The sequence below is a fragment of the Ammospiza caudacuta genome, chromosome 9, assembly GCF_027887145.1.
Source record: "Ammospiza caudacuta isolate bAmmCau1 chromosome 9, bAmmCau1.pri, whole genome shotgun sequence".
NCBI lineage: Eukaryota > Metazoa > Chordata > Aves > Passeriformes > Passerellidae > Ammospiza > Ammospiza caudacuta.
This window is the reverse complement of record NC_080601.1, coordinates 31,048,220-31,076,032: the sequence shown is the minus strand read 5'-3', so window position 1 is coordinate 31,076,032 and position 27,813 is coordinate 31,048,220. Positions and strand designations below refer to the sequence as shown.

The 27,813-nt window shown below is 49.8% G+C and overlaps 1 protein-coding gene across 2 annotated transcripts in view; it reads left to right on the top strand.

The window, feature by feature from the left end:
• The first annotated feature begins 551 nt into the window (after nt 1-551).
• AFAP1L2 (actin filament associated protein 1 like 2) overlaps nt 552-27,813 on the top strand; it is a 65,499-nt gene continuing 38,237 nt past the window's right edge. For both annotated transcript variants that reach the window (XR_009275091.1, XM_058810938.1), the window contains exon 1: nt 552-629. Coding sequence is in view for 1 of the 2 variants with exons in the window: in XM_058810938.1 (XP_058666921.1) it covers nt 614-629 (16 nt within the window). In the remaining variant the exon portion in view is untranslated. The remainder of the gene's footprint in view (nt 630-27,813) is intronic.

The window sequence follows — 27,813 nt, the reverse complement described above, 5'->3', positions numbered from 1 at the left end:
GCTCTGTCCAGGAGCCAGGTCCTATCAGGAAGCCTTAATGCAATCACTGGAAAGAAGAATGCACATTCAGTGGCTCCAGGATACACTACCCTGGTGTGGAAGGAGAACCCAACTTTCCATCCAGCCTGCCAGCCCCGAGCCCACGTGTGTCTGGCAGGCTCCTACCTGGGCTCAAGGCACCGGGACCATGGGTGGATAAGAAGGGCCTTCCCAAACGTGCCCAAAGCCGCACTGCAGCCAGAGGTCACCACCCCAAACCCGGGGCATCCCCAGGAGCCGCTCCCCGCCTCATCCCAGCGCCCGGTGCCCGCCGCTTCCCCTAGAGGACCGGCCCCACGCCCCGGGGAGGGTCGGCTCGGAGGCACGGCAGAGCGGGTGCCGCTGGCAGCCCGGATCCCGGAGCCGATCCCGGAGCCGATCCCGGAGCCGATCCCGGAGCCGATCCCGGAGCCGATCCCGGCCAGCTGCGCGGCTCGGGGCGGAGCCTGCGGAGCGGGGCGGGCCGGGGCAGCCGGCGCTGCTGCGATCGGAGCCTGCGGAGCGGAGCCGGGTGCGGGCGGCGTCGTGTCCCGGAGCCCTCGGCGGTCGCTGCGCTGCGGTCCCGCTCATCGCCATGGAGAAGTACAAAGGTGAGGGGATGGGGGCGTCTCGCGTGTCCGTGTCCGTGTCCGTGTCCTTGCTCGGGGACCGCCGGGGGCTCTGGGGACCTGCGGGTGGCGATGTTTGGGGGGTGACAGAGCCCTGACACGGAATGCTGAGGAATGCAGTCCCCCCGCGTGGGAAAGCGGCGGTGGGATGCGGGGATAGTTCCTGAGGGGATGTTTCCCGAGAGTGGGACCGGGATGGGCTGCGGGGAAGGGTCCCTGCGGGAGCGGGTCGAGCAATTCCTGGGGCCGGGAGGGGCTGTCCCGCCAGCGGGACCGGGTGGGGAGAGCGGGATCCCGCTCCGCCGAGGAAAGGCGGACGGATGGTGGGGACGGGAACTGGCTCCGGGGAGGCGATCTCCGCGACGGGGCCGGGATCAGCTCGGGGATGGAAGGAAGCGCTGCCCACCCTGGGGCCGGCTGGGGGATGGAGGGGAAGCGGTGCCCGGCCGGGGTCAGCTCAGGGATGGAGGGGAAGCGGTGCCCGGCCGGGGTCAGCTCAGGGATGGAAGGAAGCGGTGCCCGGCCGGGGGAGCGGTGGGGAAGGTGCGGGGCAGCGCGGGCAGGTCCCGCCCGGGGATGTGAACTCCCTGCGTGCCAGCACCGGGCACCGAGTAGGAAGGGGAAGGGAGATGTGGGAAAATGTCACGTTTTATCCGATCCGGACATCGGGAGCTTTTTTGCCACTTGAAAGCAGCGGCTTGTTGCGTTTCTGGAGCCGCTTAGTTTGGCATTGCCCGTTCCGTCTTTGGTCCTAAGCCGCCCATCTGCGTGGGCTTCCCACCCTCCCAGGCTGAACGGGCACGACACTGAGTGTCCTGTTTTCCAAACGCAAATAGTTTAGTGGTTAGGGAGAGGGAAGGTGAGCAGCTCGCAGCCTTCTCCCTGGCAGCTCTCATCCGGGCTGGCTGTCACCCACAGCCCATTTATATCCCCTCAATCAATGGCTCTGGCGCTTCCTGCCTGATGCTGCTTGGTCCCGAGCCCCGAGACTGGCACATCCCCGGTCCGTGCTGCTGTGGGCACTCCTGGGCACTTTCCAAACATGAGCTCTCCTTGCCAGCTGGGGCGGGAGGAGGTGGGATGTGGGCACGGAGCTCTCGGATGTGTGCGGGTGCTCTTTGATTTCTGCTGCTGCTGATGTGCAGAAACCTCCCCTGGAGGAGGCGGATCCACCCCTTATAGCACGGAGAAAGCCTGCGGTAAATTTTACCTGCTGACAGGAAATGGGACTCTCCTTGTAACTGCTGTCCTCCTCATGGAACTGGAACATTTCAGTGGGGAACTTGGTACTAAACAAATGTATTTCTGCCAGACCCCATTTGTACTTATTGCTGTCAAACCAGAAATGTTTGCTTACACCTCAGTGGATGCATTTGAGCTAATAGCTCATTTCCTAATGTTGAGGTGTCATATTGTGTGAAGTTAACTTTTGCCAGGACTGTGTGTTTTTTTCACTGTGCAATACTTGAGCATTCTGACAGGGCTGGCACTGTGCTGCCAGTTGCATTCTGAGCATTTCCTCCTTACAACTGGTGCCTGATAAGCACAATAATAACACACTGCAAAAGCGATCTTAAGGATTATATTACAAATCAAATATTGTGTAATTGGTTTGGTTTTTTATTCCATCCTGGCAGGGTCTGTACAATTCCATTCAGTTCCAGTAGCAAAGCAGTAGATTCATTAAGATTCAGCTATGTTTTGTATAATTTCTTTTTAAACATGCACACTGCTCCCTCAGAGCAGCGGGGATGTTCTGCACATGTGTGATGAATAAATAGCGAGCACAACTGATGGCAGAGCCCTGCCAGGGCTGTTTGTGCTGGTGTGGGAGCAGGGGTGGTAATGAGGCACTGCCAGCCCTGTGGGGCAGCCAGAGGTGACAGCACAGCTGGGTCAGTGCCTGGAAGGTGTCCCCAGTGTGGGGGGTGACAGGAGCCACCTGGAGCTGGGGAGGTGTGGGGGAAGGCTGGGCTGGGGGAGTTGGGAGCCTTGAGGAGCGGGTGGAGAGGGCAGACAAGTAGGTTGTTGTTAATAAGTACCAGTGATTTGTGCCTGCTCTGGTGGGGATATCTCGTTGATGCCTTGCTATGGGAAGTCTTCATCCGTGCCACTTGTGCAGGGAAATCCTGTAATGATGGAGGTGGATGGACTCAAACAGGGCTGTTAAGCAATGAATTGGTGTTCTGGGAAAATGAATTTGACTACAAAATCTGTCCTGCTGCTTAAGAAATTAAGTTTGCAGTCATTAGCAAACAGCAGCATCCTTCCTTTAAACACGGGCAGGGATGTGCAACAATCCAGGCTCTGGGGTGGCACATGCAGCTGTTTCAATGGCAGCCACAGGAATCCTGCTGGGTGGGGTGTGCAGGGCTGGGTGGGAGGCTGGGGCTGGCAGGGTGGCACCCGTGCAGTGGGAAGAGCTCAGGCTGTTGGACTTGCCTGGTGGGAAGTGAAGGAGAGATTGTGAAACCCTCCTGGGAATGGGTTTCCTTTCCCAGCCACTGCAAATGAGGTCACAAGGGCAGCTGCGCAGGGGGACACTGCTGCCTCCTGACTCCTCTCAGGCTGCTGAAGCTCTGAAGGATAAGCATGAAGTGCACAGGGGGTTGGTTTTTTCCCTGCCAGGCTGCCCTAGAGCATGTCTGCTGTTGGTGAAGGTGCTGGTTATAAGGGCACCTTCTCCCTGTGATTAGGGACTGTGTGTGTGAGGCAGAAAGAGCAGCAGACCTGGCAGCCCAAGGGGACAAGAGGGAGATCTGCAGGGTGGTCATTGCAGTGAAGAGGACAGAGCTGCTCTTGCTCCTCCTCTATTTCCTGTGAGTGCTCTCCCCCCCTTCCCATGTGTTTTGCCTTTGAATATGGCAGCTGTCCCAGCCTGTGCTCCCTGTTCTGGGGGCATTGGGGATTCTTGCCTGCTCCTTACCACGCTTGTCAGACATGGCTGGCTGCTCTGTGACCAACATCTGCAGACCCCAGGAGGTGCTGAGGGCACTGTTGCTGCTGAGGGATGGGCTGGGGACACCTTCATTTGCCTGCCATCTCTGTCAAGGCCTCTCAGACTGACACCCTTGTCACCTCAGCCATGGGTGATGCAGCCCTATGCTCATGGTCTAAAATGTTAAGTGATGTGAGCATGGAGAGTTTTGTAAGGTTATTATTATTATGTTTTAAATGTGTTAGAGGTCTGTAATGGTAATCAGAGCAGCTTCCAGCCCAGTTCTTCAAAGAGAAGTGTTTGGCATTCATGTTTTACTATCTTCGTTGAGCAAAGATTCAAACTTCATGTTCCTTGTCAGACGGTCCTTGGGAGTGTTTGCAGTGCTCCCCCAAGGAGATGAACATTGTTTGCCCATGAAGGAGAGGTTGTCTTCTTAACAGAAATCAACAGGTTAGTGTTGATAAGGAGTAAAATGGTGACTTGGTAGAAAGAAGTGTTTGCTTGCTAAGTTAACATGTTTTAACTGGGAGGGGAAAGGGGGTGGGTCTGTTTAGGACTAGGGCACATGTTCTTGCACATACAAAGGGATATGCTTGGGGTTAGACTGAAAAGTGGATACATGAATGAAAGACAAACCCTGGTAACAATCTGAGGTGCTTTATAAACTGTTGTTAATCAGAGCTGGAAATGCGTTGATTCATATGAACAAAATCTGGTCTGTCTGCAGACATATGTGGTTTCTCCTCAGCTGATTGTCCACACAGCTGTTGTGTTTAACTCATTGTCTTGGTGTGGCAACTGGAGAAAGCAGGGCAATGTGCTGCTCTGTGCCAAACCCAGTACAGCTTTCAGCTGCTGGGCTGAGCCTTCTTTTAAAAGCAGATGAAAATTAGTGTCATGCATAACCTCATAACATACACAATAACTCTCACTTATGGGAGAGGGACCCTGGTTGGTTTTGGAGAATGGAACAGGCTCTGTTGGGGAGTAGGCAGAAGGAGTGCAGAGTTATTTACTCTGCAGGGCCTGAGGACATGAATCCTTTTTTCTGGAACTGAAACCACAGCCTGTCTCAAATATCTGCCGTGCCCACCCTTCCAAGCCACCCCACCTGTGCCAGCACAGCCCTTCTGTCTGTTCCAGCACAGCTGCATTTCTTGTTCAGACAGGGCACACGAGGATGCTCTGAGCTGTGTTATGTGCACACAGGGCTCTCCAGTGCTCCCCACACCAGGGCAGGCTCACTGCAGATGGGCTCTAGGGATGCTGGCTTCAGCCCCATTCCATCAGCAGCCATGGCCCTTGGGAGGTGTGCATGTCACTGCCAGGTTTGGAGGCTCCTTTTGATATCCCAGAATCATCCCTGGAGATCCTCCATCTCTTGAGAGCAAGGGGCAGGGATCCATGGAGTGAAGGGCAGGGGAGCAGTACCCCTGCTGCTCTGGGTCTGTGCCCCATCTGTGTCACTACAAGAGCCCTGCTCCTAAAGCCAGGAGAGAAGCTTTCTTCCTAAAAGAAGGAGTGGGGAGAAAGGATAAAAGCTAGCTCACAAGCTCTGAGCCTTTGGGCATCTGCTTTTGGAGTGCTCTAGACAGGGCAAGAGCCCTTCCTTTTACCTTTGTGTGTAAGCAAACCCCTTCCTCCCCAGAGCCTCCCCTCTCCTGGGAGCTGGCTCTGTGTGCCCGGCTGGGGCTGGAGGCTCTGCCTGAATGGGGGCATTGTTCTGGGCTCTCACTGATGGCTTCCACTGAACACCCGCAGCCAGCAGCACAGGGAGTGTCTATGCAAAAGGGCTGGACTGCCCTAGCTGGGGCATGGCTGGCTCTGCCAGCTCCCAGCAGCAAGGAGGGCAGAGGGCAGGCAGGCAACTGGGCAGCTCCTGTCACCCAGGCTGTGCACCAAAGCCACACAGGCTTTAACATCTGAATCCTGGATACCTGCTCGGCTGCATGCTTGCTCCTCAATGTTTCCATCTCAATATTAAGTACATATGAAGGATTTAGTGATTTGTCTGAATCCTTTAAGATTTCATAGCAAATTCAGGACCTGAATCCCAAGCTCCTTCATCAATGGCCAATGCTGTCCTTGCAACCATCCTCCCTAGATCAAGGGAAATTAGGGATGCTGTTCTTTTGAGAAGTTCTTTGTAAGCTCTAATTTGCTGTACCCTGTGGACAGGCAGGATTCATGTAATGCAGGGAAGTGCATCTTCAGGCAATAGCAACCAGAGAGCCCAGAGCTGTAGGGGATGTCTTGGGGAATCAAAATTAAGAAGTGCACCTATGATCAGAGGGGATGCAGAGCATGTGCACCCAGGGCATGGGTGTTCCTCTTTGAAGCTGTCTGGCTGAAGCACAGATCCAGACCCAACAAATGAATTGGGATCCTACAGTCACACAGCCAGTTTGATGACCTGCATATTATTGTTTACTTCATCATGGAAGTTGAGTCATTTGTGCTTTTCTTTTGGGTCAACAGACAAGACAGACTGGTCCAGTCTGTGCAGCAGCCTGTCAGCAGAGCTCTGTGGGTCAGAGATGAGTCTGACAGGGTCCTGTTCCAAGGAACTGCTGGTGCAGGTGTTCATGAGCCACTTCCTGGGGTGGTGGTAGATTGGGCAGAAGTGCCAGTGAGCTGGAGAATTCCCTGGCAGTAGCTGGGGAAGGCATTTCCATTGGAAGAGCTATGCTGCCCTGTGAAGAAGAGGGATTAAACTTCTTGCTGTGTGCTATGGTGCATGGCTAAAAATCTTGCGTGAACTGAAGGAATGGCTGTAGGAGCTCACAAACGAAAGAAGTATTCAGTAGGAAGCCGCCAATCTCCTGGTACCCGACTTCTTTTTTTTTTTTTTTAATAAAATTAGTAGATTTACTTGAATCCAGGGAGCAGAGCTTTAGGAGGGAAAAGCCTCCAAGACAAACAGGAGCTGCTCAGAGTGGCCAGAGGAGCTGGGGCCTTGGCACAGCTCAGTGCAGCGGTGCTGGCACTGTGTCCCCCGAGCCCAAACCCCGCTGGGACAGGGGACAGCCAGGGCTGCAGCCACCCAGAGGGGCTTCCCTTGGGGCTGGGGGGCCAGGCTGGCAGAACAGCCCTTGCCTGAGGAGCTGGGAGCGGGGCAGTTCCTGCCACAGGCCTGGGAAATGTGCTGGGCTGGTCTGGAGTTCAAAGGACAAGGGCCAGGATTCATTAAAATACATTTCCCCTCCGCCCCTCCGCTGACCTATTGCTTTCTGCATGGGCAGAATTCCATAGAAAGCAAGCCTGAGGATGGTTTGGAGCATGGTAGTGTTGTCTTTGGTTGTAAACAGCTCTGTCTGGAAGTAAATATCTGAGAATTATGGGATCAGACTGAAACTCCCACGTAACATACAGACTTGGCCACTTGCAATTTAATAAAAGTATTTCCCCTCCTTGGGTGGACTGTGCTCTGTGTTGCATAAATAATTTCTGATGTATTTCTTTTTCTTTTTTTTTTTTTTCTTTTTGCACTGTGGATCTGCTTAGGATAAAATTATAGCACAAAGCTTAGAAAAAGCCTTGGAAATAGAGATTCACAAGTCTTAGCTGGCAGTTTAGCCTGTGGGCTTCTTACTTCTGAGTGGAGGAATCTCCTCCAGAGATAACCAGCAGCAGTAGCTACCCCCAGCACTGGTGTGATGCACGTGAGGTTTTTTACTTCCTTTTGTGTTGTAGGAGACTGAATCTTTAAAAAAAATCTTCAGATTCCCAATTTTGCTAATAATTAATGAGGCTTTCCAGAGCTGGCACTGAGTTTGGAGTGTAGAGGTGGCAGCTAAGCAGTTGGGATGCCTTTTGAAGAAGTTTGCATAACACTTTGGCAGCAGTGCTTTGAAAGAGGTGGGTCTGAGCCAGGAGATTCTTACAGTATGTGCTGGAGCCTTCCCTCTTGGCCTGAGTGAGATGGGGAGCAAGTCTTGGTGTGCTGCAAGGAGGGGATCTCTGTCCTGCAGCCTGGTGTGCTCTGAGGCAGCCAGTCCAGGCAGGTGGGGAGGGGAAGTGTGTGTGCAGCTCCTGTGAGAGGAGATAAGGTATCTGCAGGGCGATCTCTGATCCAGGGTCTCTCTGCAGATCTCATCATTGCTGTTTGTCACTGCAGAGTATGACAGCTATTGGGGCTGGGAAGAGCGAGCTGGCTCGCAGAGAACCCGAGTTGCACAATGCCACATGATGTCACAAGTGGCTTTTGCTGAAAGTCCTCCACAAGTGTGTGTGAAATCTGGGGCTTTCTTCTGCTGAGGAATGCAACCAAGCCAGCTGCAGCCCTGCAGCCTTCCAGTAGCACTGTCAGTTTGTCATCTCTGGAAGGAACCCATGGGTTTGTTCAGACAGTCCCAGTGCCAAACAGCTCTGACTCCTGCTGGGAAGGAGCTGAAATCAGTGGAATGCAGAGAGACTGTTGGGTGCCTGCTGCTAACAGGTACGTGGCTGCAGCACTTAGGGGGGCAGCACTTGTGGTAGCAAAATATCACAAGTCTGGAAGTTAGGGCTGACTTTAAAAGTGGAGATATGGTCAGCCCAGACTTGTGCAGTGCCTTGTGACAGCTGGAGGCCATCTGCTCCATCCATCCATCCATCCATCCATCCATCCATCCATCCATCCATCCCATCAGCAGCTCCGTCCAGGCTGCCTGCCTGGGGAGCATGTCCTGTCTCCTTTGTGTAAACCCAGCATCTTCATGGATCTTCTGTGTTCCGCTGCAGTCTCTAAAAATGTGCCACGTAGTCTTGAGTGGTGGGAACGTCTGCTCTTTTTATTGCCATACTTTCATGACTTCTCCCTGGCTCTGGGGAGTGCAGCATCAGGCAGAGAGCTGGGATTGTAGTGCACAGATTGTACAGTGTACAGTTCCACATCTGCTGAAGGATTGTCTGGTCCTGCTAGCTGCTGAAATGTGATAAAGAGGAAGAGAACACTCAGATTAATTGAGCTCAGTTAACAAAGCTGAGCTGGCTTTACCTTGCTGTGGTTACCTGGGCAGAGGGGTGGCATGTGCATTCCTATCACCCAACCACAGCCAGGTTTTTTTTTCCCCTGTTAGGAACTGAGTACAAACACAGGGGTGCATCTCTTTTGCTAAGAGATGCTTTTGTGTGTGAAGTTGTGTACACTAGGTCTGAATGGAGGTGCCAGGCAAGCCTGGCTGCTTCAGTGGTCAGGAGCCCTCCTCCCCAAGCCTGAGGTCACAGACAGCAGGGACACACTGGCAGGGTGGCTCTGGCTTCACCATTCACTGCTGCAGGGGTCTGCAATCTGCTGGGCGGCAGGGTGGCTACGTGCTTTTCCTCCTGGATTTTTTCAGTCCATGTGGGTTGTTTACCTCATCTGGGCCACGTTGCACTGGGTGCCTGGGGCTCCAGGTGTAGCCAGAGCAGGGCCTGCAGAGGCTTTTGGAGTTCAGTAACCTCACCTGTCTGGTTGGAAGGCAGTCACAAGTGCCCCAGAGCTGTGCAGTCACCAGTGAAATGTGCATGTGACAGTTTGGGGTGGTTTTGGTTTGCTCCCACACCACTGTTTGTGCTGCACACATACTTGTGTGTCTTGTTCCTCTGAGCAGCAGTGTCAGAGCTGAATGCATCTGTTGGTGAACTTGTGCAGGGTCACAGTGACCTAAAAGCCCTAAAAGCCAGTGCAGGGTCACAGTGACCTAAAAGCCAGTGACCTCTGGAATAAGTCAGTCGTGTCTGCAGAGCAGCTTCTTCACCCTTCATCCACCAATTCATCCAGCAATGCCTCCTCCAGCCAGGCTGTGAAAAAACTGTAGGAAGACATGAGGACTGAACTTCTCATGATGGGTTACTGAACTTCTCAACCAAGGGTTACTGGATTCTCTCTATAACTTAAGTAATCAGAACACTAAGGAGTTAATAATATAATCAGTTTCTGCTCACAAGGGCCTGTCTTGTTTCAACAGAAGTCAGCTACCAAACTATTTAGCAAAGCAACACTTGTAAATGATTTATTCTTGAGTTAAGCATGGTATTATTTTATATAAACACAGATTTTCATTATTGCTTCAACTTTATTCCATTTTCTCTCTACTAGTCGTGTTGCAGGAAGCACACACAAATCCATGCACAGTCTCTTGCCTTTCTCTAATGAGCAGTGCTAGCTGATGATATTATCTAGCTGCCTATGTGCCACATCAGTTTAATTTAGCTTTGAAATTGTCCCCCTTATAAGATGATGCTTCTTGGAAACTAGGTTGTCTTCCAGGTGTTGAAAGGAATTATTGACTTGGTGCTGGCTGCCCTAATGCAGTTCTGTGCCGACCATGTAATTGATTAAAGTGTGTCAGAAAATTATCAATGCTCCAAGTGTGGTTTGGCTGATGTTTGAGTCCATGTGAGCTCCAAGGTCTGGTTCTAGGAAAATTCACCAGTAAATCAGTCACAAAGTGTATCAATTATGCCAACATATACTCTTGATTTCTGGGCTGTTGAGCAGTGATTCTGTCTCTGACTGTGATCCACAGCTCTGGAGACACTGCTGATGTGGTCTGTCATCTGAGCACTTGGATCATGGTGGGCTGTCACACTCTCAGCTCAATGGGCTCTTGCTTTAATCACCAGGATATGCCAAATACTGATGGACTCTTGTTGTATGGGTTGCAGTGGTCTGTGCTGAGCCAGTGTGAACTGGCAGGGTGTGAAGCAGGGCAGACCTGGGTGAGGGTGCTTGAAGCCTGAGCCTGTTGGCATCCTGCACTGCTTAACTTCTGCCAGTGTGGTTTTCCTATCAGGTTGTTCAAACAGATGTTCCCTAAGTGTAGACAAGATCTATTTCTGGAAATTGAAGTGGGAGTTGGCAGAGTGGGGGGAAGTGAAATGGCAATCAAAATTCCCATACTTTATCCTAAAGGCTGAATTCCCACGTCTGGCTGAGAAGAGAAACAAATGCTTTCTAGACCCAGGAGGCTCAACATTCCCCAAAACAGAATGATTTATTTTTAATTCTGATAGTTCACTGGAGCTCTTAAACCAAAAGAGCAGTGACAGTTTTATTGTGCTTAGAAATAAAGGCAGCAAGCTCTGGGCCATTCTGAGGCTGAAAAACCTGGAGTGCTGTGGGAAGGAGAGGGCAGGTTCATCCATTTGATCCCTGCTGAGTCCAGCCCAGCCAGAGCATGGCCTGAATTGCAGGGGCAGCACCCAGAGGCAAGGTTGGAAATCTGTGTGGAACAGCACAGGATTTCACATTGGTGTTTCTTTGGATTGGCTACGTCAGCCTTCCTTCAATTCTTTGGCCTAAATAATGGCATCCCCTAAGCTTATATGCTGGGTTGGTTTTTTTTTTTTTTTTATTTGCTGCTGATACCATTTCAGCTATGATCAGTGTTTTGTTCTTGTGATGGTGAGTTACGGCTCACACAGGAATGCTGAAGCCATGGGGACTGACAGGAGCACAGATGGGTGTTGAGCACACATTGTGCGAGAGGGACTGAAGAACATAAATAGGGTGTCCTGTTGGTGCTGTGCAGGGGATAAAATGGACCATCCTTGTCGTTAGCATAGGCTGTTTGCTGTCCCTGTGCAACTGGCATTGCCCCAAAACCAGGGTAAGAGCCATGGACTGTTGGGTCTGGCCACTTCCAGGTCACACATTCTTACACCTTTGGCTGCTTGGTGTCTGCATTAAAAATGTGTAGGTCTGGGTGATGCTCCAGTGCTTTCTTTAAGGTATTCTTCTAACATTTAACCCTGATCAGACAATCTCACTCTGACATTCTGGTTAGCTACAAAATCTTTGCAGTTGGCTTTTGTTCCCATGCTGGATTGAGGGTTTTTTTTGGAAATGCTCTGTTTCCAGCATGTGTTCTTGTTTTTCCTGATAAACATGTATGTCTGTTGGCCCACATTTAGATGAGGTGGGAAGGGCCAAATTAATTCCTGGTGTCATTCCAGCATAGTCAGTGGGCTGACCACAAAGATCAGACTGGGTCTAAGATTTACACTGGATTGATTGCAAGTTTTACCAATTTTTACTGATCCATTACCTAACTGTATTTCTGGTGCAATTCATAAAGATGCCTTTGAATTTAACATAATTAAAGCTGATTTGTTATAGAAGAGGGATGTAGAGCTGACAATTCCTTTGCCAGGCAGACATGCTCAGAATTCCAGGTGCTAATAGCACTGACGTGGCTGACTCTTGCTCCAGACCAGTGTCTGGACTGTGTTAGTTATTTGGACCATGAAAGATGAGGAGATTCTGCCACACTGGAGACATGCTCTATGAAAATGCAGCCAAATCATCTGTGGACACTTCAGCAAGGACATTGTCACCTTCTCTGATCCTCTAGGCTGAAGCCTTTCCAGCTGCTGATGGAACAGTGCTGCTGGGAATGCTGGCTTATCCCAGATTCTAGGATGGAATTTCAAATTTTCTTTCACCCGTTGATGGCACGATTGCCTTTCCTCATTCATGCAGTTGTTTTTTGTTGGTTATTCACAAATGTGCAGGCCTGCTCTGCCATCAGACTGACAGAAGGAAGGAAAATGTTCCGTTTTGAATATGGAAAGGGAGGTGCTGCTTAGCACAGACAGAACTGGCTTCTAGATGAAAGAGTCAAATACCAAACTGTTTTGTTTCAGTTTGAGCAGGACAGGCTTTGATCTAGAGGAGATAACTCAGTCAGTAGCAGGGAGCAATTCTTTATAGTGCATTTAGAAATAAAACCTGGAGATTTAGGCTGTGATGGCTTTGACACATCACTCATAGCATATATTATGTGAAAATGAAAACCATAAACATCTGAAATGAAGTGTGGAGGTTTTTCTGAAGAGAGGAAAAACCCATTTCTGATATTGGTTGCCAAGAGTTTTCCTCAAGTCAGAAAGGACTGGGGGTGGGGTAGGATCATTCCTATTGCGATAGCAATAATGAGCAGTGTGGACAGAGCAGGAAGGGGAAAGACTTCCTGCAGTGCAGCTCCAGCCAGAGGTGGGGCCAGCATGAAAACTGGGATCTCCTGGCCCCAAGTCAGGCTCCATAATCCATCTCTGCTGCCTGCCCTTCACCCTGCCCCGGTGCCTCCTGCCCTGTGTCAGCTCTGACAGCGCTCTGGGCCAGGAGGCGGCCGCGCTCAGACCCCGCTCGGTCACTGGGCTGGCTGCACTTGCACAGAGCAGGGATGGCCAGATCCTGCTCCTGAGCTGCTTTCATCCCGAGCCAGGTGACAGCCCTGATCAGTGCAGCTGTGTTGTGGCACTGCAGCTGGCCAAACAAACACAGCTGCAGCACGGCTGGGTCCCTGCTGCACACCCGCGTGGAGCGAGAGCCCTGCGGCGTGGCCAGTGTCCTGGGGATGTGGTGAAACACTTCTGGGGATGTGGTGAAACACCACGGGCTGCTGGCAGCCCCAGTGTGGAAGCAGAGTGTCACTGGTGCTCATTATTTCTGCAGCTTTATTCTACATCCAGCCCCTGACCTTCATTTTGTTCTGAGCCACTGTCCTGTGCAGGCTGAGAACAAATGGGTCTCTACCTGAAGAATCTGTCTTGGTTCTTCTTGGTGGCTGCATGCAGGAGGTGATGGGGGCCTCTTTGGCACAGCTGCCTTGTGAAGTATCCTGCTACTAACAGTTTGTTTCTGCTGGGGCTGAGGAGTTTATTTCCCACCTCCTCACCTGCACCATCTCTGGCATTGGTTCCCCTTCTCACCAGCAGACAGCTCTTGATTTTCACAAGGTTTTTGTTCTGCTGGCTTGGCCTGACAGTCTGGGCAGTGATGGGAGCAGGGTGCTGGGGCAGGGAGCCAGTCTGTTGGTAGCAAAGCTCTGACAAGTGGGCTCAGCTGGGATGCTGAAGATGTGCAGGTCCTTCAGTGATGCCTGGGAGCAGGACTCGCCTGATCTGTCTTGTAGCCCTGGTCACAGAATTTCTTACAAAATAGGAGTCTGATTAGGTGGCCCAGATTTGGAGGTGACATAAATCTCCTCCTAGAGAGAGAAAAAATCCATTAGGTCATCTAGTTCATACCGTGGTCTGGAGAGTGTGCATCTTCTGGTGTTCTCCCCATTTAAATGCAAAATATTCCCAGTGCAGTGACTTGCCTCAGTTCTTCTCAGGATTATTCCATGGTCTGGAAGGTCCTGTTACTCTTATAGGTGTGATTTGTAAGGGCATCAGATTACTCAGATTGGGTGTATATAATGGGAGAATCAGATAAGGTCCTTTCTTGGCATGGCAAACAAAAAGCCATTTTCACTGATGCCAGAGAGCAGCCAGTACTGTGCTGTGAGAGCTGGAGACAGTGTGTCTGTATCAGGAGGTGTGCTGAGGATGCAGCTACCCCCATTCCCTGCTGTCCCCAAATCAGAGCTGTCCTGGCTCTGGGTCAGAGCCACCTGCACCCAGCAGGCAGTGTCTGTCCCACTGCAATGTCAGCAGTGTGCAATTTGTGAGAGTGAGAGCAGAGCTTGTGCTTGGAGAGGGCTCAGAAGCTCGAGGCTTGGAAACAGAAAGTGCTGAGTGTGGCTGGAGGGCAGCGAGGGTCTGGCCAGGCAGTGGCTGAGCTCAGGCAGGCACCAGGGACTGCCCATGCCAGGAGGGCTCTCTGCTCCTTGCAGCTCCTGGGGTGCATCCAGGGCAGCCCCAGCCTCTGGCAGGGTGAGCAGCTGGGGAATGACCTCTGGCAGGTGTGGAACAGAAGGATTGTGCTCCTTCCTCAAGGAGAAAGGAGCAGGGACACAGGTGCTCTCATGCTGGGCTGTGTGGGAGGGAGGTGGCACCTGTTGCCCATCCTGCACTGGAGAGGGCTGAGAGCTCCCCGATGTCATCACATCCTTCTCTTCCTCTCCAGCTTCCCTCTGCACATACCATTACGATGATTTGTTTTGCTGATGCATTTCCAGGAACTAACACCCATTTTCAAAGGCCTGCAGAGGCAGAAGGAGTTCCTTTCTATGAAGGAGCAGATGGTTAATTTTGTATTTTAAAAGTGTGGGCAGTGGCTCTCCTGCCACAGAAAAGGTTCTTTCAACCCAGGGATCCTTCCTTTAGATTATGTATTTCCCCCGAATTCAAGCCTTTTCAATAGAATAATTTAAAATGTGTTTTTGATGTTCCCTTGTTCCAGTTTACTCCTGTCTTGAGTGCATAGAATTGCCTTTGCTATAAAAGAAGATTGTGAAAATTAATGGCTTTACCCAGTGGCATTGCATGAGTGTTAAAGGAAAAATGTTTTCTTGTGAGTAGCGCTGGAAATGTGTATGTTCTCAGAGAGACTGGCAATGTGGGCTCCAGTCCTCCAGGAAATGAGCTGAGCCAGAGGTGGTACTGGGTGTTTTCTGAGTGGATAGTTTTACAGAGATTCCTCCCTGTTGGGTGGGACACATACAGTGAGAATTTTCATCTGCAGCCATAAAACTGTAACCTTTACAATCACCTGGGGTTTTTGGACAACACTTAGATCTCATAAAATCAATGTTTATGAATTATAAATAACAGTAAATGTACCTAAAGACCTGGGTGCCATGATGGGTATTAGCTGCTCTTAATGTATGTTTTAAGAGAATGGAACTTCACTCCAGAATTGGGGGCAATCCTTTGAGCTATAGGGGTGTCCATACTGCATGGAGGTCTCTTAGATGGAAGGAAATTGATGTGATAAACATATCAGGAAACAAAAAAACCCAAAAAATCTGTAGAACTTTCTGCTTGCAGCAAAGGCCATACTATTTAAGCATAGGACAAAGAGATAATAAATTATAAATTCCGCAGGGAACAAGGAAGTCATGTAGCAACTGCAAAAGATCCAAACATATGGAAAATTCAATTCTGTGGAGAATTAAGTCACTCTTATGTAATCAGGATCAATGGAAATGAGCTGATGTCAGTATTGGACTGGCTTAATGCATGGGTGGAAAATTGTGTTGTCCCAGAGAGGGCTGCTAATAGGAGTGGAAGCTCCACATATGTGCCATGCCCATTAGCTGTTGGGTTTTTTACCTAGGAGGGGCCTGATCCAAGCCCAGTGGAAGCAAATAAACTTTCCACTAACCTGAAACTCATTTGGGTTCTGAAGGTAGAGATCTGTATGAGGTGGCAAACAGAGAGAGCCTGGGATGCTCATGTACTTCATACTGGTTGTCAGGGTGAAACTTACCCTTTTTTAAATCCATCTGTCTGAACCTTTTGCATTGCAGGTTACCTGTGCGTCCCTCCAGGCTGGGCCACAGTGGTCTGACAGTCTTGGAAAGGGCAGGGGGAGAGAGGGGTGTCCCCTGTGCCCAGGGCTGTCACAGACACATTTTATGAGAAATCCTTTCCGTAGGATTTTTATCTCTGAGAATCTGAGGCCTCAGGAACAAAATGTAAACAATGATTATTTGCTGCTGTGGAATGCAACAGGTGGATCTGTGATTGGTCTCATGTTGTTGTTTCTAATTAATGGCCAATCACAGTCAGCTGCCTCAAACTCTCTGTCCGAGACACTAGCCTTTGTTATTCATTCTTTATTTTTCAATTCTTAGCTAGCCTTCTTATGAAATCCTTTCTTCTATTCTTTTAGTATAGTTTTAATGTAATATATATCGTAAAATAATAAATCAGCCTTCTGAAACATGGAGTCAGATCCTCATCTCTTCCCTCATCCTCAGACCCCTGTGAACATCATCACACAGGGCAGGGGACTCCAGAAGTGTTGGACACCAATAACATTGCAAAAGTGCCCCAAGACCCTCCTGACCTTCCTAGGCATGACTGTGGTCCTGTGAGACACAGCATGTGGTGGGGAGGGATGAAGAGCAGCTCCTGGAGGAGGGCAGGCAGCCAAAGCACCTGGCAGGGTCCTGTGCTTGATGTTCTGTTGTGACAGGGCTTGGCAGCGGCAGCAGCAGCTGAGCTTGGAGCTTGTCCCTGAAAATGAGCCATCATTAGCCTGGCAGCTGTGCAGGGAGCAGCAGAACCTGCTCCTTGGCAGGAGCATGCTCTGGTTGGGGTCACTGTCCTGGGGAAGGAGGGGCAGCAGTGCATCCTCCTGGGTGTGCTCTGGGCACTGTCAGGGGCTTGGCAGCACAGGAGAGCACCCTGCCCAAGAGCTTCCCTCCTGGAAAAGCTGCCTGGCTTCAGCAGGAGCTGCTCTTCTGTGGCCATGGGCTGTTTACTGGTGCTGAGAATCCAGCCAAGCATCCTTGCTGCAAGTTTGAGAGTCAGGAGGAAGCTTGGGGGAGGTTCTGAGAGTGGTGGTTTTGTGGGGATTTTTTATGGTTGGTTGGTTGGGTTTTGGTGGCTTTCTTGTCTGGTTTGTAAGTGAGGATAATGGGAGGACAGAGCCTGTGAGGGTTTAGTGAGAAGTGCATGCTCTGGGTGCCTGGGACCCTGGCAGGGCTCAGGACACTGCGCTGGCACTCACTGAAGGTGTGTTTGGGTGATGAGCATCAGGCACAGTATTAACTAGAAGTGACTTTCTGCTGGGAAGCAATGGGCTTCATGAGAGACTTTTCCCCAACTGAAATAGGTTTAATTTGGAGTGTTATTGTGTACAAAAACATGCCTGAATCAACAGATCAGGGAAAAATGTCAGCTGTTAAACGTTAGTGGATGGAGCTGTCACATGAGCTGGGTGTGTGGGTGGTTTCCAATTAAGAGATGCCAGAGGTAGGGAGAGTAATGAGATAAAAAGTGGTGGGAAAGTCTGACCTTGACAGTTTCCAGTGCAGTGAGACCCTGAAGGGCAGGTTGGAGCCAGTGAGGTTTCTCAGTGGGTCGTCAGAGTGGGGGACCTTGAGCTGCCAAACACTGGAGAGGGGAGCTGCAGGACCTGCTCTGCCCTAGCCAGAAACTGCTGCTGGTTGCTCTGTGCTGGCTCTGACTGTCAGACCACCCTCTGAGCTGATTAATCTCGCCAGCCTGATGGGGGAAAAACACCCACAAAACAAAACAAGAACCAAATAATTTTGTTGCTGCATGTATCTTGCCCTGAATGAGAATGGATGTGGCTCATCAGCACCACTGTAAGTGCAAGGAAGCAGTGTAGCCAAAGGCAGGCAGAAGGAAGAGGACAGAGTAGCACAAGGACCTCAGTAGCTCTATGGGTTCCTTGTTTGGAAGGTTTACAGGTTTATGGAAATAACCTTGATGTTTCCCAAAGTGAATTTATTGAAAAAATACAGAGGGGACTACAACACAAAGGGAGCAAACAGTTCCTTAGACATTTCTTTTGCATTTTTAGAAGGCCTGTTTATCTTAACTCAAGAAATATCCTCTATGATAAGGAATAATCCCTCCTAAAATCATCTTAGAGAGATGAAGGCACTCCTGGCTTTGTGAGCAAGGTTAAAGTGGTAGTGTCTATGTCCCACCCAGCAGCTTTGCAGATTCATTGAAAGTGGCTAGTGTCTTTCCTGAGAAACAGCTGCTCAGAAATTTGGGAGGAAAAATATTTTATTCCTCGCATTTTGGTGGATTTGAGGCTGACCAGCTGGATGAGAAGCCTGCCAAGGCTCCACACTGTTATGGAAATGTACAGTAACTGGGCAGAAGTAGCTCTAAGCCCTTTTTGGACTGAGGGATGAAAATGTCTTAATGCTGGAAAGCTGTTGAATGTCTTTTTAAATGTAGAAATAAACCAGGAGGGAATTGTGCTGCCTTTGCCAACAAACTCATTTTGGGGAATTTACTGTCCCTGTTTGCACAGGACCTCTCATGCTCTGCTCATTGCTGGAGCTCCAAAGCTCTCGTGATGTTAATGTCTGTGTTTGAACACAATTTCCAACATGAAAAAATGCTTCTTAAATTATACATTTTAACTGATTGCATACATAGTCTGTGATATTTCCATATGAAAAACAAATTCTGAGAATATTGATAAAATTCTCTCACTGACTTCAAGGAAACTAGGCCCAAGCTCTGTCAGTCTGGGTTAAACCAGGAAAGACAAACAGAAGATCTCAAAATGACTTTGTGCTAGCAAATGCAATTTCTGTGTTTTCCTGAGTAAACTATTCTGATTTGTTTTGTTTCAGCTCTCTTCCTACCCACAACACAGAGAAAAGTTTACATGAAGTATTTTAACTGCTCTAAAGCAAAGATTTTGTTAGCTGTAAATAGAAAAGAAATACACGTTCCCCAGTCTTAAAGCCTGTGTCTGGATGGAAAACTGGATATTTCCTAGCTTGGGATGCAGTGGGGGTACTCAGCTGTGGGGAAGGTCTTGTCCAGCTCAGATGTGTGCCCAGACTGGGATGTTATGGTGCAAGGGTTGGGCTGTAGATGGGTGGGTTAGCAGACAGGTAAAGAACTGGCTAAATGTTGGGGCTGAAGAAAAAAAGATTATGGTTTGTGTTCTAGCTGAACTCCTGCCTTTGGGGTGTGTGGAAGGGGCCCTTGCCTGGGGGAGTGGTTGGAGGCCATGTGAGCTGTGTTGAGCCATTTTGTGAGTCCTGAGTGCACATCAGGGCGGAAAGTGCAAGGCTGCTCCTGCCTGTCACCAGGAGCTGCTCATATGTGGGGATAAAGATTTTAGTGGGCCTGTCAGTGTAGCAAGAGCTCTCCAAGCTGACTTCCTTCCTCTGGGTGGAATAGATCAGTCTGCTTGTAGCAGCCCTGTCCATTGGTGAAACTCAGATCAAGGCTGCTTTAATGTGGAGTGAATTGTTCTCTTGGGATGGAGCTCAGGCAAGAGGCCAAGGCTTTAACAAAGAAGCATCAACCTGTTTGTATGATTTTTGTATACACTATACAAATCTTCTGAACAAGATGTTCTTCTAACCCCATGAAAAGGAAGGCCAAGAGAGAAAGTCTGATGCATTAGTGGGAGGCATTCAAATGCTGCCAGAATGGTGTGATGTAACTTGACCCAGGGCCAGTGTTTCTGCTGTAAACTGAATGCAGGTGAATGCTGATTAAAATGAGCCTTCACAGTATCTATCTACTGCATCTGTTGTTTGGTTTAAGGCAGCATCTAGAAATACAGGTGAGGGAACCAGATTCTGTCTGTCTGATGATATATGGATATTCTTAACTCTGTATTTTCATCCTGAAACAGAAATACAAACCCACAGAGGCACAATGTTGCTCGCTCTAAAAAACCCCAAACACACCTTACTACTTATGTCTGGGTTGTGATGGGTAGACAGCTTGGGAAAATGTTTGCTTTATTTAATGCAGCTTATCATGTCACAGTCTTGATGTGCGTAAAACTCTAACAACAAGCTTGGTAAATGAAGAGAGAGCAGTGGGTGTTTATTGACTTTATTTCAACACTCTCCTGTAACATCCTCCTAGGCAAACTGGTGAAGCACAAGCCCAAGAAGTGGATGGTGAGGTGAGGCAAAAACTGGCTGATCTGCCATGCTCAGTGGGCTGTGGCTGAAGACACAAAATCCAGGGAAGCCAGTCACTTCTCCACCTGCATTAATGCCCTGGTTGAAGGGGCAGTTTGTAGATAACACCAGGAGCAGGGCTGATGGTTGTACTGCTGTTAGAAAGGGCCTCGCTAGCCTGAAGGAATGAGCCAGCAGGGATCTCCTCAAGTTCCAGAAAGAAGGACAAAGTCCTGCCCTCGAGGAGGGATAACATGCTGGGCCAACAGCTGGAATGCACCTCTGCAAAAGCCTCTTGGTGGACACCAAGATGAACAGGAGCCAGCAGTGTGCCCTGATGGCAGCAGGCCAGCATCCCCAGGGAGCGTGCATTAATCTGGGAGCACACATTAGCCCAGTCCTAACACATGCTGGTGTTTGATGCACCCTCGGTAACAGAGGAGGAGTTTTTAAACACATTTGGCACAAGCCATCCTACATAGTGGCAAATCTGTGTCAGTCAAGGGAGTTTTATCTCCTTGGAGCAGGGCCTGTGTTCCTGTAACACATGGCACAGCTGCATGGATCAACAGCCATCCCATGCTGCTGCGTCTGCCTTTGAAACACTCCAGGTATCTGTGAGTTTGTGGCTCTAAAACTATTCTGCAGATGAAAATCTCGAGTGTTGACAGTGTGCTGTCAGGGCTGGAAGATGAGGCTTTTCTGTGCTAATGGATTTACTGCCTCTCTGATTTTCTCAAGCACTGCTAAGTGTGTCACACAGAAAGGTGGTTTGTTAGCAGTTCTGCTTGGCTGGGGGAAAATCACTCTATTTATTTATTTGCTTGGTTCAGCATAAAGTCTCTGTTGGCAGGTCAGCCCCTTCCCAGGCCCTCCCAAGCTGCTGTTTTCCATTCCTGTGCTGTGAAGGAAGGTGAGCTCTGGCCACCCCTGGCAGCTGCAGTGATGTGGGCAGAGCTGCTTGCCAGGTCAGCTCCAGCCCAGCCAAACCCAGCGTTGGCCATGTCCATCCTCCTTGGCTGTCCCCTGCTTCTGTGGGTCTGGAAGTGTTCCTGGGAAGCTCCTCACAGAGAATCTGGCACATCAGGTCTCCTGCACACACTGGAGTTCAGCTGGGAAGGAAGGAAGGACTTCTAGTGGAAGGGAACATCTGTTACTCCTTAAGTGTGACCACTGTCAAGGTTTCCATCCCTCCAGCAAAGCAGATCTTAGCCAAGGGCCTGGTAATTTGATTTTTTTCAGGAGGAGAGGGAAAGTAAATCTTCAGGATAATTTTTTTTTTAACTGAAGGGATTAGTCTTGTTTTAAATTACAGTATATTGAGTCAGTGCCTTTGATACCCACAGCTGTGTTGGTGGAGAGCTGCTGAAGAGCCTGGCCAGGCAGGGCCCACGTGTCTGCTGTGGCTTTGTGCACCTTGCATGGGCCTTGTGGAGGATGTTCTGTGCTCAGCTTCTCTTCTCCAGCTGGAGCATTCCTGCTGGAGGCTGTGTGTGCGCCCAGGAAAACAATGACATTGTTTTCACATGGTCAAACCCCTCCCTGCACCTTCCCCTGCAGCACTGCCATGTCCTGGCTGTAAATCCTGGGGGAAGCAGGGCTGAGTCACCTGGCACTGGGTGTATTTATAAACCAGGAGGGCTGCAGGGCCCATGAGGAGAGGCCAGCCCTGGGAAGAGCTGGGCCAGCCATGGTGGGCTCCCCACACCCTGTGCCTGTCCTCAGGCTTTGTTTCTGACCCACAAGGAGAGGCCAGCCCTGGGAAGAGCTGGGCCAGGCCTGGTGGGTTCCCCACACCCTGTGCCTGTCCTTAGGCCCTGTTTCTGGCCCACATCAGCAGGGTCTGGCTGTGAGGTGATGGCAGGAGCTGGCTCAAGGAAACCATCAATGAGCCATCAAACTGCTGGGACAATCTGCTTCTTTTTCCTTGCAAAACCTCAGGGCAGAAACAGAAGCATGGAAAAAAGCTTGCATGGGGCAAGAGCTTTGGAGGTTTGTGATGCCCACAGCTGAGCTGGCTGGTTGCACTCACCCTGCAGCACCCACGGTGCTGGTGGGGGATGCCTGTGCAGTTCTGCCCATTCTGGCTGGTTCTTGCCTTGGCTACAGCCTGCACAAGGTGGCTCTGATCTCCCTTGCATATGGGTGAGCAAGAGGGAGCACCAGGGCTGCTCCTGGGGGCACTTTGGAGTGGAGCAGCCTGTGCTGTGGCCCAGGCTGGTTCTGTTCTCAGGGTTAAGTGGTTGTTTTTCAGCCTCCTCACATTCCCTTCCATCCCCTTAACAACAAAATCAGAGCAGGGATGTTTGCTGTATTGTGCTGGATCTCTCCTTCCTCCACCTGCTGTGGCAGCTGATCTCCTCTTAATGAGCAAAGTTGCCTGGGGACGCCATTTACCCAGGGGAGGCAGTTCCCCCTGTACAGCTGGATTGATTTTTTTATTTTGTGCAAACAGCATGTCCAGCCTTGCTTGAGGGTGCTGTTAATTCTGTCCATGCTTTCTATGGAAAAGCTGGTTTTCAACAGAAGGACTGTGTCTGCAAATCTTTCCCCTTCCTGGAAGGAGCAGGGTGAAACAGTTCATGATCCTGATACTGTGTGATGGAGAATAGAGACAGTGGAGGGGAGGGATTGCTCCTTCCCTCTCCAATTATCCCACACACACTGAGAACAGGGAGTTTGCTGCTGGAACAAATGGACAGGAAATGGGAGGTGAATAAAGGAAAGGGCTCCTTCACGTGCTGTGAGTGTGACTGCGATGTGCTGCTCAGGCCAAAGGATCCCTGCTGTTAACAAGGGCTGCCTCAATGGATGTCACCTAAATCTGCCTGAGCTCAAAGCAGCCAGTCTGCACCATGCCTTGTGACTGGGTAAAATCAACCTGCACACTGTGCTGTGACCCAGAAATTTCCATGCCAGACCCCAGAATGCAGCCCCTGTGCCCTGCTGGCTGTGTCACAGGTGCTGCCTGTGAATCCACTGTGCTCTGGAGCACCAGGTTGGATTGATTCAGTTTGGGATTCTGGGTTTCCACCACTGTTGCATTTCTCTGGCTCCTCAGGGTCCTGGTTGGGGATTTGAGTCCAGGGGATTTCTGTTTGTTTAAGAATGTTTTATTCATTTATTCCTAATCACATACAGTTCTCATCATTGCTTAGGCCGTGGCTTTCAGCTATCTTGAAATGAAAAGAAAATACATGTTTGTCTTCCAGCACCTTGGGAGCCAAGGGAAGCCTTAACCAGAGCCAAGCTGCAACGTGGCAGTACAAACACTTATATCTGATGTTCCCTCAGATTTGTAATTAAAAGCTGATGATTTTCCCAAGTTTAGCAGAAGGACCTCAGCCTACAGGACCCCTTGTCTGGCTGCCATAACACTGAACCTGTTCCTATGGCAACAAGCTGATTGCTCTTGGGGTTTGTGCTGATTTTAGTCGTTTTTTAGGTGTGTTTTTAGTTTTTTTGAATGAGTGCTGCTGCCCATCTCCCTTCCTCCTGATGCAGCCCGGATCTCAGCACAGTTGCTGGGCACCACAGCATCATCCCTGCAGGCAGTGCCAGGCACTCTGCAGGGATGTCCTGAGAAGCAGCCCTGTTCCCAGGGCTCCTGATACCATCCTGGACATGAACAGGGCCAGTGCAGCTCCAGTGGCTTCTGCAGGGGCCTGGTGCTGCCTCTGGGTGTTTTTTCTCAGAGTATTTTTGTCCCAGGAATGCACCCCCTGACCCACTGCTCCCGCACTGCCTGGGAGGGGGCCAGCCCTGCTCCAGCTGGGAGTGCCCAAGCTGCTCCTATTTTGGGACTGGCTGGGTGTTCCCAGCTCCCCTGGGTCCGTGCCGAGCTTGCCTTTGTCAGAGCTTCTTGGACAATAACGAAGACCTGGAAACCAGCTGTGATTTATGATCTTTTTGTTAGGTAAGCAAGAGATGAATTACAAAGCAAGAGACAAATTACACAGCAAGAGACTCTCCCCTTTTTGCAGAAGGGATGCTGCTTGAATAGGAACAGTGCAAGATGGGCAGTGTTGGTGCGAGTACCAACTGGTTTGTTCACCTGCTTGGTGCTCCTAAGCCACGCTTTGTGTAGCAAGGGAAAGAAGAGATATTTTTGTCCTGTTGAAAATTTGGATCCTGCTTCCTGCCTGTACTGGAAGGTGAAATATGCTAGGAATGAGCTCTGTGTACGTCTCAGGAGCTCCTCTCCTTTCTGTAGCTGGTTTGGATGTTTTGGGAGGTTCTAAACTGACTTAGCACAGGCATGCTCCTGCCTGCTCTGCTGCTGAGGCATCTCTCCCCCAGCCTGAGCATGGGCTCAGAACCCACCACAGACTTGCTTCAGAGTGAATTCAAGAATGTGCTGTGAAGGGGTGGGGGTAACCATGTGCTTGACATCTTTAGTTGGACCAGGGCCATCAACAAGTCAGTCACACCCATGCTTTGTACAGGTCTGCCCTTCTGAATTGCCCAAAGATGGATTGTTAGTGATGGACTAGGGGAAATAGATGAGTTAAACACACCTTCACATCACCCTCTCACTGTACTTGGTACATGCAGGGACTAGAGGACTTTGCTTCAAGTCATGTCCAAGTCCCCGATGAGCAAGGATAGCCCTGGGAATTGTCCCCTTGGGGCTCTCCAGCTCCAACTCCTCATCTTGCTGAAAGCCTGTCCCAGGCTCCTCATTTCCCACTTCTCGTGGCATCCTGAAAAGTTTTAGTTCAGCACAGCTCCCAGCTGAAGTCCTTCTGGAAACCAGATGTGTCAGCTCAGCAAGACATCCTGCCTAAATATTTCCAAAAAGAAGTTCAAGGTTGCCTTGTGATTCCTGGTTTGGGTGTTTGTTTTTCAGCACTGGTTTTCAGTCTTGTGGCTCTGCCTGGTAATTCCCAGCTGCTCTGGGCTCTTTGGGCTAATGCAAAGGGGCATAAACTCAGTCTGCTAGTGCAGTTAACAGGAGCTGGGAGGGCTCTGTAGCACCTCTCTGGAATGGAGTCACTGGAGCTGCCCTCATGAATCTCACCCAGGGGAACTATACTGGCATGAAGAAGTCTGATCCTGGTATTTATTCTTTCACACAACAAGTAGAAGATTTTTCTGCATCCTGACCCATCAGGACAGTGATGGTTTGTGGTTTTCATTTTTTGGGTTTTTTTCTTAGTGAAGATACAAAGAAGTATTTTTTCATGAAAATTCCTCAGGTCCTGGCTTGTATTTCTGATCAAAACCAGCCTTTGTGGTGATGGGAGTATCCAGGAAACCCAGGTCCACAGACCTGAGCCTCAGAGATCACTGAGTTTTGCAGGGACTCCTACCCCAAGGAACACCAGCAGCATGTATAATGTATGTATAGGGAATTACTTAAATGGGAGAAAATGGGAGAGAGGAATTGGTGTTAAGTGTGCAGAGGAGCTGCCTGTGGTGTTGCCCAGTGTGAGCTTGGTTTTGGTCCTCAGTCCCTCCTGCCCTTGAGGAGGGCTGCACTAGCCTGGTGGGGTTTATTCTTCAAAACAAACAGAATCCCAAAGTTTGGGCTTCCCATTGAACAAGGAGCGGTTTGCGGTTTCCTGCTTCAATGAAGTGCAGCTTGCATTTGTTTTGCTTTCATCTTGGTTTTTCTCTGGTGTTTTGGAATCCCCAGAGCTGGACATCTGCATCTAATGTGAACTGGGAAATTTCTGTACTGTCCATCTGTGCCTGCATGAACCTGGTGTTTCCATATGGAGTATCCTTCTCTGGGCTTAAATTCAAACTCTGGCAAGCTTCAGTGGGGCTGCACAGATCTCTATGAGATAAAGGTACTGCTCCAGTGATATCTGAGGTGGCTGCCCAGCACTACAGCAATGCTCCTGTATCCTCCAAGCATTTCTGAGTTCTCAAAGGAGAGTTCCTTTCACATTCTAAACCTTCCAACTCCCATGCAAGTCCAAGAGGCCAGGAAGACCAGCTCAGCCCATTCACCCAAATCCTGGCACTGGCTACAGAGGAGAGCAGGGGGAGCTGGGTGTCCAACTGCCTTTGATTCGTGGCTCAAGCACCCACGTGGCTGCCTCTGTGTGGGCCAGGCTCATGGTACCCCTGATAGCTCCTGGAGCAAGGTTTGAAGTGGTGTCTTCACTTCCACAGCAAGATGCTTTGCCAAAGTGTGGCACCCTTTGTAGACCTTCTTGTGAGGAGTAGCTGCATTTGTACAAAGATCATTCTTTTTCCCTCAAAGCTGAGTCAGGAGCTTGGGAAAGAAAGTCCCCATGAAACCTGTGGGTATAAGTGACATCATAGGGTGAAAACTTTATTCTGTTGAGATTATGGTTGCACCCACAAGCCTGAGGCAGATGGAATCCCACACAGCTTGAACTAAATACATAAAGAACATTTGAATGCCGTGACAATTTTCAGTAAATACTTTGTGTTGTGACATCCTGTGAGCTTCCTCAGAGTGTTACTGGAAGCCTGTTTATGCCTGCCAAACTCCCAGCAATCTTTTTTCCTTGCCCTCTTGACAGATGAGCAATTGGAGAGACTCAGCTGCAGTGACCCATCGAGCTGGGAATGGGGTGGTTGGGCTGTGCCAGGTGTGCTGCTGCTGGAGCTCATTCCTCCAGCTTGACTCACCTTCTCTCACCTGCACCTGGGCACACAACAGGGCTCTGTCTGACTTGGGAGAGATGGTGACTCATTTCAGTTGTCTCTGTCATTGTCTGAATATGAGCTGTTGAGTCTCTACTGTAGGGAAGAAGTTTAAGAAAATGGGTATTAATGTCTTCAGGTAGAGAGCAGGCGCTGGGGAGAAACGGTCCGGGTGGATCACCAGCTTTGGCTTCATTCCAAGGCTGCACTTCTGCCCTTGGAGTTTATTGCAGACCTCTAGCTTTGGCCTTTGCTTTCACAGAAGTGTTGAGACCTCCTGGTGGAAGAAGCTAAGTGCTGAATTTGTTGTGAGCTGCTTCAGCTTTTTGGGGAAAACCAGAACAGACATTTCTGCTGTGTTGCAGCCTTGCATTTGTTTGAATCACCAGTTCAAAGCTTGCACAGCAGAGAACTCAAAGCAGCAGAAATTTAGCAGTGATCCTTGGTGACTGAGTTCTGTGTGCAGTTTGATCTCTGACTAACATCACACCTCTCCAGTTGGAGCAGTGCTCTTGACCTGGCGGGTCACTCACCAGCAAAGCAGACATCAGTGCTCACCAACCCTGCAAGCCTTTGAAGCCTTTGCTTAAAAAGAAAAAAAAATCCAACCCTGTGATGAAGGAAGATAAACTGTGCTCTGTACAAAACCCCTTGTCTAAGAAATGTCTTATCTCTCAGGGGTTTGCAGAAACCCTCTCCTCTTTGGGAATGATGAAAGCAAGACAGTCATTAATAAGCTGAGAAGAGAAATGGAAGCAGGAGGCATCTAGCTTTTGATGGTGGCATCTTTCTCATGTTTTCAGCAACTGCAAGGGTTTTCTGTAAAAATGTTTTGAGACAGAGGTATTCATGAAACTGCATCTCTAATGTGGGCTAGAGAGAGCTGGGAAAGCAAAAGAAACTTTTTTGGCAGCAGTTCATCTTTCTTAGCCTAGTGTACTTGTCCAATCTGTGTCCCTTTTAAATTCTAATTACTTCCTCAGGCACCACAAACACTCTGGCCTTGTCACTTATCCTTTTGAAGTTTGCTTCTCATAATGCAGCCTCTTCTGAAGCGCTCATGCTGTCGGTCAGCTAACTAGTCCAAAACATTCCACTGCTTCAAAATCACTCAATTCTTTTCCAAGCACAAAGAACTGCTTTCCTGTTGCTGCCTGCTGACTCATGTAAGGAAGGCAGAATGCCTTGTGGCAGCCAGGAGAGCGAGTTCCTGCAGGCACCTCACACAGGGCAGGAAAGCTGCAAAATGTGATGGCTGAGGTGCAAGCAGAGGTCTGGGTGCAGAGGGATGTGTTAGAGGGGGAAATGCATATTG